Raw genomic sequence first — 19,322 nt, forward strand, 5'->3', positions numbered from 1 at the left:
AAGATTTTCTTTTAATTTATCTTTTCTTATCCTCCAATAAATTTATTGGTTGTATCTCTTCTTATTTATATTTTTCTGACTATTAATAATTTGAGCAATCCTTTTCAATCAATCCGAGGCCCGTACGGGACCAAAATAGGCAAATTTAATTAAATCATCGTCTTTTCTAAAATCTAAATTTTACAGCATTTTAATATTAAATCCTGGACTTTCTGTTCAGGTTGGTGGCAGTGCAGTTTATAACAAGGTTTGTTTGTCTTCATTTATCATCTCTTTTACCGTTCGTCTTTTCTGGACGTAACAATATAATACCAGTAAACCGGTTAATTTTGATGACCTAATAAAATAGCTAACCAGAATGACTAGTCCATTGATTTAACCAATTACCCACATTTAACTATAGTGAACAATGCAGATAAAGAATTTTTTATTTTATGAAATCAGTGATCATATAATTATCATTATATGATTACATGGAATTAATCCACTTATGCATAGCGAAACATATTTTTACCCACGTTCTGCTAATGAAGTCGCTGTCGCTGTATTTGAGTTATACAAAACCCGATTTGAATGAATCATTACGATCACGTCGAATCAGGAAAAAAAATTTTTTTGATATATTTTATATCGCAGCTACACTAGGCTGGTCATTATTTGGGGTCAAAATTTATTTTACCTTTTCCGTTCACTAAATCGGCTCGAAATACATAAAAAGTAATGCTGTCATTATTTCAGATTTTTAAAACAATGTCCAACCCTCGACCACATAGGTTGAAGTTTTCCGTTTAAAATACATGGAATTTTTCTGCGATTGTTGTCACGATTTTACTGTGGGCCTCAATACGATTGGAAAAGCTTGAAATTTTCAGAAATTAGTTTACAAACATATTGCTACACGGAAAAAATTTCCGAAACTCCTACCCTTAAAATGTTGTATAACTTGACCATAATAATTTCAATTGAAAAAAAAAAATTTTTTTATTTTGCTTCTTCATTTTTCTATAAATGTATTTAAAATAGAATAATTTTCTATACGAGTAACGAATTCTTGAGTATTGTCTCCTTTTTTGCGTCTGGATTATTTTTTTGATATTCACTTAAAATTTGTAAAAAAGTATGAAAAATTGAGAAATCACTTATGATACCTGAATGGTGAGGCAGTTGCATAGTCAACGGCTCGGTTGCAATTACAACGGACTACTCACACGGAATGAACAACAAATATAGTTTATTTTACAAATTTTACAAACAACAAGGTTTTGTAACCGTGTTGTTTGAAATTATATACGTGTTGAATCAACATACACTATCAGTCTTGTATAAATTACAAAACGGAAGTTAATGTGTTGTTCGAAGCTTTAGGGCGTAGCCTGTTGTTTCAACACGCTGATTTGAGCCTCGTGTGTTGTTGCAACATGATTAGTTAAAACCACACAGTTACAAGATGTCTTGTGCGTTGTTTAAAAACGCCTAACAACACGCTCATTTTTTCAGATAAGGATTCAACACGTCTTGAAATGTATCGAATTCGGCGATCAAGAGAAAAACGCTTGAAACGTGTAGTTAGTACATGGAAAGCCGTTTTTTCAATACGGAAAGGCGTTTTCATAAAACTCGGTGAATATGTGTTGTTTTCTCGAACAACACGGCAAAAAGGGTGTTGAAAATGGTGACAACATAAACACGCTTGTTTTTGATGGGGAATTGTTGGGGGATTGGTAAAGGTAAAGGCAGTAAAATAATATGTTCATGGGAGAAGAAGGTTCGTTACTGTAAGGACTGAGAAAGACTTGACCATTTTTTGTTAACATAGTTTGACAAATAAAATAGTTTTTTGCTTTTCCAAGGCTTTTTTCGGTATTATTTCTTTTGCATGAGCTCCTGGCGGATAAAACTACCATGTTTGAGGGTGCATGCACTAACTTTGGGGGCTTTCTCAGCTTGAGAGCCCCCCCCCCCCCGGCGTAGGGAGCGAGCCCCAGTGATATTTTGCCCTTGCAACTCAGATTCAAATTCAACAGCCTTAGACATAGTATTGTACCAAAAATCAATTATCCCAGTTTAATAGAACAACTTTCTTATTTCATGTTTCTGTTGCTCACAATTTTATTTAGTTATTAATTAGTAATTCAACGATAAAACTTTAGATGATCAACTTCAGCACCTATCTCGTCAGAGACGATTAAAAGGTGTAGCTAATAAGAATACTTTCAGGAGGAAAAATGTGTATGTCGAGAACTTCTCGCGGGTTTGCTTCGCGCCCAGAGAGTTTTGCAAAGTCAGGGACAGGGAAAGAAAGCGAAAATAAAAAATGAGAGCGAAGCACGAGCGCAGTGGCGAGAAGAAAAAAAAAGGAACATGGAAGTCGGCTGGGAGAGTACGGATACCGCTGTCTCCACTAATTACTCCCGACAATTGTGTTAGAGGACGAGACTGAGGAGAATGGGGACCGTTGAAGTAGGCGGTATACGGGATTCTACGACCTGGATTTTCATTATCTGAAGCAGAACCAACTACTCGGTGGTGCTGACCCTTGCAACACACCAACTAAAGTCTCCCAAGAATTCTCTTGGTTCGTAAATTTTTGAGAAGTTTGTGAAAACGACGATGTTTCTTGAAACAAATGACTTACTTCTTTTTTCTTTCATTGCATAATTATTCATGTTCTGTTAGCTCGTGATTGAAAATATAAAATAGACACAATTATTTTTTGAAGTATTAAAACAGGAATTGCCACTTTTAGTCCATTCTTATCAGTATAAATGTTTCTCCATTTACGATCAAACTGCACTTTGAACACGACGTAAAAGTAATAAGGGTGATGTTACACAAACTTTCATCCACTTAGAACTGAAACCAATAATCGGGGATTAATTTCTGTGAACAACCCCGTTAAAAAATAATAAGATTAATATAAGATAAAAGAAAGGTTTAGAGAACAGATATAAAAATTCATGTTCATCTCACAGCATTATTGATCACTCAAATTTCTAAGACACCAGAGAACGAGAAAAGTTGCACAGAGCATTGCAAGCTGGGGTATGTCCACTAATGTATCACTTCTACTGACTTCTATAAACGTTGGATATGTTATGCACTAGTAATTGAATATGTTATTTATTGAATGAGAATAATAAAATTGAATTAAATAAATTGAACTTAACGCGGGACGTGACACTTACCCCCCTCGGAGAACTTCAGCGTCCTTGTCGAAATGAAAGATATAAGAGAAAAAAATTATATTTTAAACTTCAGGAAAAAAACCCAATGCGAAAAAACCGGAATACTTAATAATAGAAACAGAAAAGAGATGTAAAACATAACCTTCACTTTAACACTCATTCAAAATCGTTCATGGCGGATTCCAAAATGCTTCTTCGAATGAGACCATACAACACCCATACGCAGATACTGTAAAAAATTCACGGTGTAACTTGAAACCGTGTAAGTGTAAAAAAACCGAACTAATTCGGTGTTATTTTCCAATTTGACAACCCATGGTGTTGAAATAATAAGGATATAACATTTTTCTGGTTATGGTGTTTTTTTAACACCATGGAGGTGTCATTTTAATACCACTTCATTGTGACTTCACCATTTTCAAAAGTTGACTTTACAACGGATGTTTGTTACAAATATTTCTGAGGTGTTATTAATTTTACACGACATTATGGTAACTGCTGACTGTTTGCTATTATGTACAATCGAAAAGATACATCAGTTATTAAATGTCATTGAAGAACAAAGTTCCCTCAAGGTTACGAATAACTGACGAATTAGTTTCTTCGTCTTGAAAGCCGAACACTGTGAATTTTGAAAACATGAGATGACATCGAGAATCATATACTGAAATGACGATGTTACAACGTACGTTTTCTTTGTATATATGTACACCGTTATCTGTTCAATCAACAAGATATATCGGTTATAAATTGACTATACGAAAAATACTCAGAGCAGTATTCTCTCAATTCGTTTACTCTGGAAAACATTGTAAATGGAAAAGATGGAAAACAAGACGCTACGCATTTTGAAAACATAGGTTCACCTTGAGAATCAAACTGCACTTATGATGTTTAAGCGTGTTTTTATTTTTACTACGATATATAATGAAATACATGGCGCGTGTGCGGGACAGATCTTTCGGGGTGTGAGGATCGAAATTGAGAATAGATATATTTCATCAAGATTTTCACTTACTCCCATTGCTTAATTTCATATAATAAAAATATTGTAACGGTATGTTCGTGCTTGTGCACACCGTCACGCCAGGATTCGAGCAATTCGATAATAAAGAAGAGCGGGCATGAAGGAAAAACAAAAGTAAAATGAAATTAGATTGAAATGACAAATGTTTTATTCAATTTTTAATTGTTTTAAACCAAATTACAAAAATAAAGGCTTTTTATTTGAAATCGAGTTTTTCCGCTTTATTTTAATCGCATGTAAAATTTTATTTCCGGTATTTTTCTCCACGCAAAAAGAAAATAATTTTCGCAGAATTAATTATGATGAATTTCTCAATGAATTTAAGCTCGCTTTTATTTGAATAATGATAGTTTCGCTTGCAATAATAATTTTTCCATAATTCTCGCCAACGCTGGTCGTGATAAATTTTTAATTAATTTTGTTTGATAATTCGATCATTTGATAATTTGATAATTGAGCTATAATTCTTAGAAACTCACTTTTTGACTCTATACAATACAAATTGATTGTTCGAGTGGATTTTTGTGGTTGATCTCACTCTTTTGACTCGATATAATTCAAATTATGATTTTTTTTTAGTGAGATATTTCGCTTTTTGGAATAATTTAATTGGCTCAAAATAATAAATGACTCGCAATTGTCTCGTTATAAGAATAAAGAAACTTGGTCGGTTTTAATAATTTTTAATGAATTTAATTAATTGAACTGCCACTCAGAAAACAATGATTCGTTGGAAAAGAATCCACCCAGAGATCTTGAGACAGAACGAAGCCGAACTATCCCGGCCCCTCTGGCGTGGAAAGGTAGGAGTCCTACCCAAGAATCTTGTGACCGAACGAAATCGAACGGCCACGGCCCTCTTGGATAGAAAAAGGATTGGAAATCTACCAGGAATCTTGAGACAGAACGGAATCGAACTGTCCGGGCCCTCCTGGATAGATCGGAATCTCTCACCTAAGAATCTTGAGTTCAAACGAAATCGAATGAACCCGGCCCTCTTAGCGTGAGAGAGGAAAGGTGTTATTCTATTTGAATTTTGAGTGGGACATCAGCGATGTTATTTGGCTCTTTGTTTTTGTGAGCGATTTTGAAAATAAGCGAAAATTTTATGTTTTTTTATTCTTGAAAATTGGGCGAGTTCACGCGGCGAGATCCGGAGGCAAGACTGGCTTTTGGTTATGGCATGCGAGTCGAGCTCTCAGGGATTCGAGACGTGACTGGCTCCTAGCGTGGCGAGATTCGAGATGAGACTAGCTACTGGAGCTTCTGCACTCGGGTTTTTATACCCGTTGAAACAAAGGAAATAATGATCATAATACTTTTGGACTTTGCCCCTCTCTCTGATTCGCTGCGCGACTTAATCTCGAACCAGGGACTCCCACTCTAAATTCTCTGATTGGTGCGCTAACTCCCCCGCGTGGGTCCCAATTGGCTGAGTCGAGTCGTAGTCACACTGCGCATGTGCGAGAATTTAATAAAATTTAATGAAATCAATTTTTATTGCCTTTATGCCCAATTTGTGTCTTTTTGAATTATTCTGCTTTATTTTTAATTGATTTTCCCAATAACAAAGCTTTTATTTCCTTTTAATTAATTATTCAATCGTAATTGCGTCTATTGCACGTGCCTATGGAAAGTAGGTCATCGCGCATGCGCACTGAGCACTCGATCTCGCAAGGAGAAGTTTACTTAAAAGTTTAAATAATTTTATCCTGAAATTTTCACCCATTTGTTCAAAAGACGTTTCTTTAATGATCCGCATTAATTTTCTGAACAAGAAAAGGTTTATTTAATTAAAATTGAATAAAATAAAGAATTTCACGAATCTAGGGAATTTTGTGGAATCGAAATTGAGTTGGCAGCACTGAGCGCCTCGCTTCCCGAGCGCCGCTTCGCGAAGTGACAGTTTTTTAACATGGCCGCCGGTGTAAACACTCGTGCGTGCCATGTCGTTGAAATAAAGTTTTCGAGTCGGTGTTTCGCTTCAATATATATATAATTTGTTCCGAAATCGTGTCAAAATCTTAACAAAAAATACAGCGTTTATTTTCCTGACTAAGATAATAATTCGTTAGTAATTTCTGACTTTGAGGGAACCCTGTTCTTCGATGTCATTTAATAACTGATGTCTCTTCTTGACTGTGTACATAATAGCGAACAGAATGTAGTTACCATAAAATTGGGTAAAATTGACACCGCAAAAGCATACGTGACAATATTCAGTGTAAAGTCAGTTATCGAAATTAGGAAAGATACAATAACACGTGATGTAAAAATGACGCCTGAAGAATTATAGTCGATTTGCGCATGTCATTTAATACAATATATATCATCCACGACTTTGTATCCGGCACTTTCAAATTTTGCAATTGGACGTTCATTTTTCACCGCACCTTTTTTTTTATTATACTTTTTTTCTCATTCCAAATAATTTTTCTAACGAAACCATTATGTAATAAAATATGTAGTAATTACTAAAAACATACGGATTTGGACAAGTGCATATCATTTTTTATTCTAAGATATTCACAAGTAGTCGGTGGTGTAATAGGTAGCGTGCGTGCCCGTTAGTTCGTAGATAGACAGATCACTCGGATCGAATCCCCCATGTGGGTAAGAAATTGTTCTTAAGAACCTCAAGTTGCCACAGATGTACAGGGTGAAGAATGTCTAGTGGCAACGGAAAGTTATTTTTTTTATATATAAAAAAACTATTTGTCAACATTAAAGAATTGCACGAGTTGTATTTTTTACACAATTCCGTGTCATTTATGTACAGTATTTTGTGAGTTCCATTATTCATAGAACGTTCATTCGGTGTCAATCGATAAAAGCACTAAAATGTGTTGAGTGGTTTGGTATTAACTAATGACACCGATTTTATACCGAAAAATTGACACCATACATTTACACCGTTTGGTAACACAAAACGGAGGGACCTATATAGACCACTTGGTGGTGTTAAATCGATGTTATTTTTAACACTAAATTTTTTAAATAGGTTTTGTCAGACTTGATAAAGTATGATATTTTATGCACAAAATTAAAAAAATTGCATGGTAGTGCGGCAGATACGGCTATACTTTTCCTACGTATTTTAAGCTGCCGAATCGATATTCGAGATTCAAATTCAGATCCTGTTTACTATTTTTTCGATAACTTCAAAAAATAATATATTAAAGGCCATTATTCCCTTTTAGTTTCTTTTCTATACGCAGATATTCGCATATTTACATCAGACCATAAGTATCAACGCTGTAGAAACCAATAAGTACGGATCCAGGACCTGCAGAACTCGATTATTGAACAAAAACTACGAAAAAACGTATTTTTCGTAAAAATATCTATCGCCTTTTGGTAGAACGCACCTTTTTTTTTCTTCAAACGGCTTATTTCATGGATTTTTTCCGTTTTATGCCTTTCCAGGATGTTTCTTTCTCCATCATTCAACAGAAATCTGCCATCATGTTCTTAAACGAGTTCTGCAGGTCCTGGATCCGTGCTTACTGGTTCCTACAGGGTTGATACTTGTGGCCTGATGTGATTATGCAAATATTTGAGGATAATGAAGCCTACGGACCCTCCCAGAGCGATCTAGTTGACGCTAAATGAGAATAATGGTCTATTTACATTCTTTTTTGAACTTATCGAAAAAATGGTACACAGAATATGAATTTTAATCTCGAATATCGATTCGGCAGCTCAAAATACGTAGGAAAAGTATATCCGCATGCGCCGCACAACCAACTTTTTTTTATTTTGTATACCTATGTGATTTTCTAAAATTCACCAACTAATTATAGCTAGAAAAGAACAAAAGGAATAACTGGATGAGCTCAGAATTGAATCCCCGAACCGCACACATATAAAATCACTCTATGGCTTTAGCCATCGATTTTCATATGCATAGAACGTACTTTTAAGGATGTCAGACTTTCTTTCTGCTGCTTCTATATTTACAAATTTGTAGGTTGGCAAACTTCGCTTGCTCTTCGGTCGAAATCTATCCTAATTTACGTCATCCTAAACTAAGCGATATATATGTGTTACTGTCTTCTTCCTTTTCTTTGGTAGCAATGCAGGAGTAGTAATGTCTGCGAAACCACAGCCATGGTAGGCGTCGCTTCGTAAAATTTGATATAAATGGAAAAACCATGGTAACAATCGCTTCGTTGTATGTCTAGAACAAATGAGCTATATTCATTAATGCGCATTAGTGCATGGAGACGCAATAACGTGTGCTGTGCACTTAAATACAATAGAAAATATCATTGAGAATTCAATTACTTGAAAAAAAAACGATTCCGTCTAAATTTCAAGTTAATTCATCATCAATTTTCCGAGATTCGCTAAAATAATCATACGGAAGGTAAATTTATGTAATTGGTATAAGATTAATTGAAAAACTCTCCATCTCGAGAGATCTCATTTCCAAAACATCATGAGCAGTCAAGGAATAAAATTAATGTTTGTTTGCTTGAGCACAATAACCGGTTCTCATATCATATACTTTGATTTTCGAGGGCTTTTTTTTTGTATGAGATCTCCTTGTAATGAGTTTCAGTCATGTCCATTAAGTGTAGGTATTGTTGGTGATGTGAAGATGGCAGACAAAATTATAAATAGTCATGAAAGAAGATTTGTAAAGATTATAACAAAACAGTCTTGGCACTAACGTGAAGGAGGATATGCTCATTTGATAAATCCACTCGAAAAATAAAAATATTTGTTTAATATTTATGTGGGTGAACATGCCTCTTTTTGATTAGTCTAGAGTATGGGCGTTGGCATACCATTATCTGTGGGTCCTCCACCTCTTAACGTTCAACGAGCTTCGTACGGATGAATTGAATGTGTCAATTTCCCTTAAAGCGAACGGGTAACGAGTTCACTACCGGGATTCTTATCAACTAGTAATTAAAACGACAGCGTGAGAAATTAGCCGTAATTCAGTCCGTTATCCATACAAAATTTAATTCCCATATCTAATAATATGAGTTGAAACAATTGTGATTAAAGAATAAACGAAGGATTTACTTCCTGTGATATTTAACGGAGTCAATAATTTATTGTGTCATACAAATGAAAATAAAAACCATCGGTGTAATATGATTCTAGTGATTTAATTTTAGATATGAATTTAAGTTAAGAACACTCGGATTAATAAATATTCGTTGACAAAAATAGAATAATTTTTGTTCCATAATCATTCCCGAAGATCTCCGTAAGAAAATTCTCAAAAGTTTTAAAATTGGAATAATTGTTCTGATGTGAATTTCACAATCCAATGACTACTATATTAACCACATGTCATGAATGTTCCACTTTATTGAAGTGTTTACCACCTCTTCATCCGAGCGTTTGAAAACCATATTCTTACCAGTTTGAAAGCTTGTGAAAGCTTGATCTTTATCATCAGTATTGTGCTATTTGATTAAAAAAAAAATTCAATGTTATTCCTATTCAGATAGGCACTGCTCTTGTTTCCTATCGGATATTGTGAAAAGGAGCGGGGCGGAGGGGAGGGGGGGGGGTGGCTTAAATATAGAACCTGAGACAGAGATATGAAAAACCTCATGTTATATACGGAAATGTGTCTGCAAGAATGGAACGAAGAGTAGGCCATTCCGATGCCAGTTTTCCATCGTTTCATGTTTGCTCATTCAGATGAAACAGGAACTGGGACTGAACCGTGCTATAACATGTTGGTGTACTTTCTCTCTTTCTCTTCCTCTCTCTCTTTATGTACGAGACAATGAGAATATGCCAACAATGGTCGTTGTCGTCGCTGAGCATGGAGCATGTTGTAGGGGAGGTGAATGAAGGGTACGAAAAGCGAGGCAAGAAGATCTAGCGTCGGTCTAGTAACCGAGACCATGCTGACGGGACGAGAAACAGCGTGAACGGGCAAACGGTACATATGGCTAGTAGGAAAAACTAAAGCTGGAAAGACGGAAAAAAAGTTGGAGAGGGACGGAAGAGTATAGATAGCGTGATGAGAGTAGAAAATGCTAAAGCAGTGACTGAAGGGCGGAGAGGAGGGACTGGGTGAGGTTGAGGCAAAAAAGTAAGAGATGAGAGACGTAGGAAAAAAACGAGGCCAAAATGAGGGAGGGGCGAAGTCACAGAATAAGTAAACGACGACTCCCATGCGGCAGGTAGAGAGGAAAAGATGGGTGAAAGGAAGAGAGATCGAGCAGGTCTATGAAAAAGAGAAAACGAGCGAAGCTTTTTACTCACAGTACCATTTAACATGTGAAGCTGAATAGCCATCTGGTAAGAATGGTGAAAAGCACCTCGGGGGAATGTCTCCCCTCAAGGATTCTCCAGGTACATTTCAACATAGTCCATAAAATTTACAGCTGTTGGCATTTCGAAAGTAATTGGACATCCCACGTAAAGGATACAGTCAATGGACCAATGAATAAGTGTATAAATAGTGGAGTGCTTAAAAAAAATCAAATTTTTTTTTCGTGAGCTGAAGAGGGCTGTTAGTAGGGGAGACCGGGGAAAAACGGGAAACCTAAGGTATAATATTTTCTTTTAAATGTATAGAGAATAAATTTTTTTTTATTGTTTATTGAAAGGAATCGATAATGATTTATTTATTAAATCATCGAACATTGGACTATTCGATACATATATTTTATTTCACGAAATAAATGTTGATCTGCGTGTGCAGAAAGGTGATGATTACTTATCTGGCGTTCTTCTGTATGCCAGGCCTGGGCTGTCGATGTATATAGACGGAGAATGGTATCCAGAATCTCTGATCACCGGCTTACGTCTTTCTCGATTCTATACTAGCATATTGATGATTTCGTTGATCGACGAGATCACTCGCTCGGAAAGCGGATGATCTCCCCTCTCAGTCCGGGAAGGGATGCTCGCAACGCGGTACATTTGTAAATTCGACATATCACAAAGGAAATATTGAACTTTCCAGAAGTTTGGGAAGCTCTGTCTATTTTTTACTCCCAAAAACTGAGAAATGTACTGGAATTCTTTTTAATTTTCAAAAAAAAAATCCGAGGCAAAAAGGGGTACCTCTCAAAAACTCATGAAATTTATTTTACTATGATTTTAATTCAATGCACCTTGGGTGCATTTTGCACCCGTAACCGAGTGCTTCCGACTTACCGCTGTAAGCGTTGAAAGTGATCTCAGCGCTTATACCGCTCAAACGTAAGTCGAGCGCACGCAGTGAGCGCTCTCAGAACTTACAACGCTCTAACGTACGTCGAACGCACCCTCTGTAATTCAATTCAAAATTAATTATATGAATAATAACGAAGATTGCCAATGTTTATTTTGTAAAAAGTGTATTCTTTATCCACTGAATCATAGATTCAGTGCCAAAATTGTGCAAAATTGTGGGCACATGATTCATGTGCAGGTGTAACCACACATGATAATCCGCAAACATATATCTGCCATTTCGTAGACAGTAATCTATGAAGCAGTAATTGCAGATACACAAATACTTTTTGTATATCTGTGCAAAAACGTTTTCACTTTGGAAGTGATGTAAAAAAAGAGAATTTGAAAAAAAACGATTTTTTTGAAAAAAAAAATCAAAATAAAAAAAACTAGATAGTTTGGAAAATAGTATATTACGACCCTAGTCCTGAAAGTTGGATTTCCTGGCATCCAACATTTGGGCAGTGGGTTGTATACTATTTTTCTTGATCCCATAGCCGAAAGTACGTTCAATAATTACTAGCAATCGTGAGAAAGGGGGGGGGGGCGCTCACCCGACTTTTGCAGGACCGAGGCAAAGCCGAGGTTTTGCTGGTCGGGGCGGGCATTAAAAACATAAACAAAAAGTAAAAAAACACACACACAAAATATCACACAATGATACAACAATATTATTAGTACAAATAAATAACTCGTTGATAAACGTCTGATTTAAAGTCCCATGATAGTTAACAATTTCTATATATGAATATTTCCCGCTATACTCGACAATTTATATGAATATGTGCTTTCCTATGAACCTGGAATCTGGAACTACAACATTATTCCGGACAACCATGTTCATTTTATTAGTCCGGTTACATTATTTTCTGTTTTCGCATTTGAACGAACAAATGTATGTTATTCGTCCGGGTTCATGGCAGTATAGCGCATAACATGAATGATAAAAGCTACGCTATACGCGCCCGCTTGAAGCCCTGACAACTCAGCGACCCTTCAATTGAAGGGTTGTCGACCCGATGGGTCGTAAATGTTCAAAAAACGACCTCGTTTATAGAGGGTTGTACAACCCGAGCGCACTTCTGTTGGGGGTTGTCGACCCTCAGATTAGACGGTAGTCGACTTCTCCGCAAGCTCACTCGGCGGTCGTCAACTCTCCGTCTGGATGGTGTACGACTGCTCTTGGGCTTCTCGATCGCCGGTCATCAACCCTCTCGACGCAGGGTTGACAACTGCTCTTGGGCTTCTCGATCGCCGGTCATCAACCCTCTCGACGCAGGGTTGACAACTGCTCTTGGGCTTCTCGATCACCGGTCATCAACCCTCTCGACGCAGGGTTGACAACTGCTCTTGGGCTTCTCGATCGCCGGTCATCAACCCTCTCGACGCAGGGTTGACAACTGCTCTTGGGCTTCTCGATCGCCGGTCATCAACCCTCTCGACGCAGGGTTGACAACTGCTCTTGGGCTTCTCAATCGTGGCTTATTAAACCGTCTGTTCATGGAGTTATTTTTGACTGCACTTATTTTTCTGGGGGAACCATATTAATTACATTAGGGTTTTCAGAAACCTGATGTAATCTTTGGTGCCTGATGTTTTGGAAAGGTTCTGAACGACATAGTTTTCGAATGGAATATATACTATTCGAAGCACATGGCATATTCGGTATTCGATTCCAACGCAAATCATTGCGAAACTGCTAGTACACCTTCTAATCTAGAATGAAATACATTCTTACAAATATTTATATGTGCAGTGATATATATATATAATTATAAATATATATATAATAGTATATTATGTACTCGAGGAGGCAAAGTAGACAACTTCAAACCGCAGCAGAATCGTCACTCGAGCCAAAGACGAGGGTACCCGGTTAGAGGTGGTCTAATTTCAGTCCCGTGGAATGTATACTATCATCACATATGCACCGAAAATTCAACCTTCCGATTTTGAAAAGTTGAACTTTCGGCGCATGTGTGGATAAAATTATTTTGTCGTTTTTCACCAAGTCTCTTGGGATTTTTATTGTTTTCAAATTGTACTGGTACATTCATTTGATACAGAGAGATTCTCAAGCCATTGATTTTATTTTCTAAAATTTATAGGGGAGGGTGGGGCACGACGGTCCCCTAAATTAGAGGCTTTTCGGAGGGCCGTCGTGCTCCACCCTCCCCTATGGATCATTTCATGTCAATTCAACGATGTTGTGGCGGTGACCTTTTTCGATTCTTTTTATTTTTTAATATGTTTATATACATGTTACAAGAAGCCTTCAGCTAAATTTTTAGCTCGTTATCTCCACCCATTTTCGAGTCATCGATTTTTGCTTAAAAAATGTATATCTCTGATTACAATTATCATAATATCACTTAATACGGGTCATTTTTCAAAATTTTCAACTTTTCTAAATAAAAATTAAAAAAACGGAAAAATAATTTTTCTCAATGCTTTCTCGGCTATTTTTAGTCGAAAAATTGGTTTTTCGTTCAATGGGACAATTTCGATTTTCTTCAAGAAAAATTCACAAAATTCTGTGTTAAAAAACAAAATTTTTGAGCCTTATTGCAAGATGGGCTTCAAATAATTTCTCGTAAAAAAAATTAAAAAACTTTTTTTTCTGTGATTTCGATTTATTTTTTTTTAAGATCATGGAATTCCTTCAATATTTTGAGAGTGATTGAAGGAATTCCGTGATCTTAAAAAAAAATAAATCAAAATTACAGAAAAAAAAGTTTTTTAATTTTTTTTACGAGAAATTATTTGAAGCCCATCTTGCAATAAGGCTCAAAAATTTTGTTTTCTAATACAGAATTTTGTGAATTTTTCTTGAAGAAAATCGAAAGTGTCCCATTGAACGAAAAACCAATTTTTCGACTAAGAATAGCCGAAAAAGCATTGAGAAAAATTATTTTTCCGTTTTTTTAATTTTTATTTAGAAAAGTTGAAAATTTTGAAAAATGACCAGTATTAAGTGACATTATGATAATTGTAATCAGAGATATACATTTTTTAAGCAAAAATCGATTACTCGAAAATGGGTGGAGATAACGAGCTAAAAATTTAGCTGAAGACTTCTTGTAACATGTATATAAACATATTAAAAAATAAAAAGAATCGAAAAAGGTCACCGTCGCAACTTCGTTGAATTGACATGGAATGACTCATACACACATAAACATCGCTTAGAAATCGTACTAGAATAAGTCGTTGATGTTCTCGGTTGTCTGTTTTCTTAAGAGTATGGATCAGTCGACTAACCTCACTTGGAATTTTTGAAATTGAAATTCTCTGACACGGTTTGACCGATTAAAAAAAGGCTCTGTCAGCCTACGCAGAACGATGGCAGAAATCGACTGACAGAGCCTTTTTTTCAATCGGTCAAACTGTGTCAAAGAATTTTGATTTCGAAATTTGCAGCTATCTCTCTCGCACTCACGGTTGCGATATACCGACTGATCCATCCTCTTAAAATCAAAACATTGTATCATGGATCTACGGATTTATCGTTCAATTACGAGAGTTATCCAATACTACTATACCATAAGGTGTTATTTAAAAACAAAACTGTCAAATTTACGTGTTAAAATTATGTTGATATTGAATATAATCGATTGGTTTCGATAAATTATCTGATATCAGAAGAGTATGAGGCATTCCACATCAAATCACCGAGCCCATGACCATCACCCTTTTTTTTTTAATTTGTTTATCTGGTAGTACCAACCAGAGAAAGCTCTTTGGAATTTTTTTTCGGACCTTTATCTCAACCCATATAATAAATTTGATCTTTATAAAATTTTACTAAAACTTTTTTGAAATGCTCATAATTTATTCGAAAACATAGATATTAAAAAATAATAGCAGGTAATTTTGTTGGTATTTAATCTTAGTTTCATAATTAAAAAATTTTTTAAATATGAAAACAGATTTCAAAATAGAAAACAGAAATATGAAACAAATTTAAAAAAATCAAAAAAGGTGATGGTCACGGGTTCTGTGGTTTGGTGTGGAATGCCCCATATATATGTCAACTTTTGTAGATTTTTGAAGAACAACCATTTCGATGGTTTCCGTTCTACTCCTAAATAGTAAGAACAAATGACACGATGCGATTCGGAATAAATCTTAAATTATCACCCGTCATGAAATGTGGTTTATAAATAAATGTACTTATATGTTAGAAAATTAACGTACCTATTTATTAGAAAATTAGTCATCTTTGTAACTTAAATTACAATAAGTTTTGATAATAAATTTTAAATTTGCCATTTTGGTCCATTTTGGTTATTCGCTAGCTGAATCGTCATCTGATGCAAAATTCTCTTCAGCCACGTTTGGCTCTTCACATTGCTGTTGGTTTTTCAAATGGTTATTCCCTTTCCTTTTTTGGTTATGTCGATTGCCCTTCAATTTAGCAGCTAGGAACTTCCTTCCATCTTCATGGCTTGTAAAACCATCAGTCGGAATTTCCTTCGTTTGTTGAAGGGTAAAGCATACATCTGTTTCGATATTTTAAATAGTTTCTATAAAAAATTATTCAAAATAGCCTCTATTTATATGAAATGGTATTTAGAAACTTTCAAATATTTTGAAAAAAAATTTGACACAATTCTTTCATCAAATTGGCGATCCGAACTACCGATGGTGGCGCGATCGTTTATCCAATTGGTTTAAAATTTTCTTTTCTTAATGAAAAAAATAATTACAGAAGTTCATAGTTTATATTACAAGTACACTATTTTAAATATTTTTTCTTCCCATCCACCTCGCTTTAGCTTAATGTATTCAAAAGATTCAATTATTTATGCAAATTTTATCCCAAAATTATGCTTTTTTTCCACACATTTTCGATATTGATCAAAAATGAAAAAGAAAATAAACTAAAAAATTGAAACTGAGAAAAATTTAACCGTTGTACTTGATGAATCTATGAGTATAAGATTAGATAATGTGAGCTAAAAAAAATGGCCTATTACAACGGCCAAATTTTTTTAAGTTTACATTTTTTGGTTTATAATTTTTTTTTCGTTTGGTGTTTTTATTTAAATTTTTATGATCTTCATTTTTCTAGTCTCAATTTGTTTTTGTGATGTTCTGTCTTTATATTTTTTGCGGTTGCAATTTTTTGCTTCCAGTTATTTTTTTTTTTATTTTGTTGAATAAATGTACTGGTCTCTAGTTTTTTTATTTTTTACAGCATTCATGTCGTATTTTAGGTTTATAAATACTTACCAATGAGTCCCTTAATTATTTTCTCAGGAATTTTTATTTGTCCTTTTCGTTTAGTCATCTTATTATTCGACAGTACCAATTTTTTCTGTTCTTCTGCCGTCCAATAATTGTCTATCAAATAGTTCAATCTTCGGCGCAAATTAACAGCTCCGCAAGCTTTTATCAATACCGATTGTTTGAAAACTATTCCGCGTACTAATTCGACATTCTCATTATTTCGTACCGTACTTAGATCCACTAAAGGTTCTACATGAGGAGCCTTCTTTGTTTTTATTTGTTCTGCTATCATATCTTTTCGGATTGATTTCAACATTTTTCCAATATTCGTTGTTACTTGAATCAACTATAAAGTAAATTATATGTTACAAAATAATACTCGTCGCAAACACAACGTTGATTGTGGGTCTCAAATAAAATGTTTGACAATAATTTGTAGATATTATGAATGTTTTTCAATGCTGTTTTACCTCCTCCACCTTACATAAGTTTTTGCCCGTACGTGCACGATTACCACAACAACCATCATCCTCTTGTTCCTCTGTACACTCAGAATCGTATTCGGCAGTCTCCGTGAGAGTCTTTAATGATTTTAGGGTAGTTTCATTTTTACCGGTGTTGCCTGTGCTCCTTGCTTTCTTTTACGTGGAAACAAGTATGCATATATTAATCTCATACTAATCGATTCATTGTTATTCACTATATAAAACGTGTATGTCGTTTTGCACAAGCAGTTACTGTTGAAATAAACCATTGTACTAATATCATTATTCAACGATCTTACGTTGATTAGACCACTGCGGCATTATTAAACTTTCCAGACGTCACTTGTAATTTTTCCTATTCTATTCTACCTTATTTATAAACCTTCTTATATTCAATTTTACCTTTTTGACGATAATTGTCCTTTGTGTATTCCCGGTTTCCATCGGTAACCCTCTACATTCAATTATATTATGGTCGTTTGCGTTTCGACATGATGTCGATGGACATGATTTTGATGTCCCCTCTTTAGGATCAAATTCGTCGTAAAAATTTTTGTCCTGTGCATATACATGTTTGCGATACATTATTTTCAACGGATTACCACACATTTATCGAGCAAAGTGACATTGTTGAATGATTCAGATGTCCGTACACAGGGTCCCCATACACATATGCTGTGTATCCATTCCGAAGCACTGTAAGGACCTCCTCAATTTCATTTTTACCTTTGAGACAATTTTTTTGTTGCGTACTTTTTTTTCCATCGATGCTACTTTCGGTACAATTTCTTTGACGATCGTAGTTTTATCATACGATATCGATGCATTCTGGGTCTCTCTGTCATCATCAATTAAGTCATACAAATCTTCTTCCTACAAATTTACTAATTTTCAATTAATTCAAATGTGTTCAATTTTATTTCATAACGTCGATCTTGGTATAATTCATCCTTTATCGGATTCCAACATGTACAATGAAGGAAAGACGAATATTCTCATGACTTTACTATATTTTGTACAATTGCTTTTATTTATTACCTCCTTTTTACCCAAGTATCTTTTTCCGTCGCATTCCTTGTTTTTCAATTTAGCTTTCGTTTTTGTTTTTTTGTCTCGAGGTAATCTGCAATTTTTATTCGTCCGTTCCTCGCTCATTTGTTTATTTGAACCCATTGTTTGAATCACTTGCTGTACCGAGGTTATTACGTTTCTATTCGATTCCGTTTGTTCCTCACCACTGCTTGACTCGTTGCACCAAGTCGTAATTTCTCGAGCCTCCCGACGTAGAGATTTATCTTTCTGCAAATCATCATTTTTGTTCATACATATTCATATTCAATCTTACCAAATAATTTTAATCATACATTATTATGGTTTAATAGTTTACATTTTGATTAACATTACAGTCTGTTCCCACAGAATTCCGCGATGGGTCCATTGGGAATTCTAATTTGAATCTTCGCGGGCCTCCTTTCCGGATCGGAGTTTCATAAGCTTTTACTGCTACCTTTAAATTTGTTAAATCGTTAACGTTTTACAATTTCAGAGCTCGAAGCTGATATAACAGTATACCTTTTCATTAGCCATACAGGAATTCGTTGTCGCATACTGTCTTTGGCTCATCATGAGTACGCTTTCACCCTTGCGTAATATTCTTGTTTCAGTAACAGTTGGTTTTTTAATGGGAGCTACCGTTGAAACATCTTCGTGAATCTGTTTCGTTAAGTACCTCAAACTCATTATTATTGTTATTTAACCTTTTATTAACCTTTCGTGCATATTATAAGATTTCTTTTCTATTTTTAAAATCCCTTCACATCAATTTTTATTTTTATTTCAATTTATTGACAATTTTTGACTATTCGTACGCTACGGTAATTAGCTACCGATTGTATTTTGATGTAGATAATTTGCGCTTTCTAATTTTCTTTTTCATAACCAATCTACTTCAAGGTTCACCTGATATCGTAATTTTTTGGCCGTAATTACAAATATTCTTTCTTACGCGTTGCAATTGAGTCTCGATGTCGTTTTCAATGTTGTCACATTCATCCCTGACTGCCGTCTCGCCAGCGCTCTTATCGGTAACTCTCATATTTGCGTTTGTGAGTTCCGTATACTCTTTCAACTCTACGTGTATTCTTCCGCCTATTATATTTTGGACCTCGTTTGTGGACGCCACGACATGAACCT

General features: G+C 35.2%; 2 protein-coding genes across 7 annotated transcripts in view; one reads left to right on the forward strand and one right to left on the reverse strand.

Moving 5' to 3' along the window:
- Positions 1-19,322, forward strand: part of LOC122414619 (uncharacterized) — a 332,085-nt gene that overhangs the window by 170,625 nt on the left and 142,138 nt on the right. The gene's annotated exons all lie outside the window — the stretch shown is intronic.
- LOC122414622 (uncharacterized) lies at positions 15,664-17,269 on the reverse strand. The gene is made up of 2 exons (XM_043426070.1): positions 16,648-17,269; positions 15,664-15,914 (listed from the first exon to the last, which is right to left on the reverse strand). Exons 1-2 carry the CDS (start codon positions 16,958-16,960, stop codon positions 15,700-15,702), a joined length of 528 nt encoding a protein of 175 aa, XP_043282005.1. The 5' UTR covers positions 16,961-17,269; the 3' UTR covers positions 15,664-15,699.

This window comes from Venturia canescens, chromosome 8 (assembly GCF_019457755.1).
Source record: "Venturia canescens isolate UGA chromosome 8, ASM1945775v1, whole genome shotgun sequence".
Classification (NCBI taxonomy): domain Eukaryota; kingdom Metazoa; phylum Arthropoda; class Insecta; order Hymenoptera; family Ichneumonidae; genus Venturia; species Venturia canescens.

Excerpts from the sequence above, each read along its gene's own strand:
- LOC122414622 (XM_043426070.1), bottom strand. The coding sequence starts at position 16,960 with ATGTTGAAATCAATCCGAAAAGATATGATAGCAGAACAAATAAAAACA. Across the intron at positions 15,915-16,647 it reads AATAATTAAGGGACTCATTG|ATGTATGCTTTACCCTTCAA; the intron begins GTAAGTATTTAT and ends ATATCGAAACAG.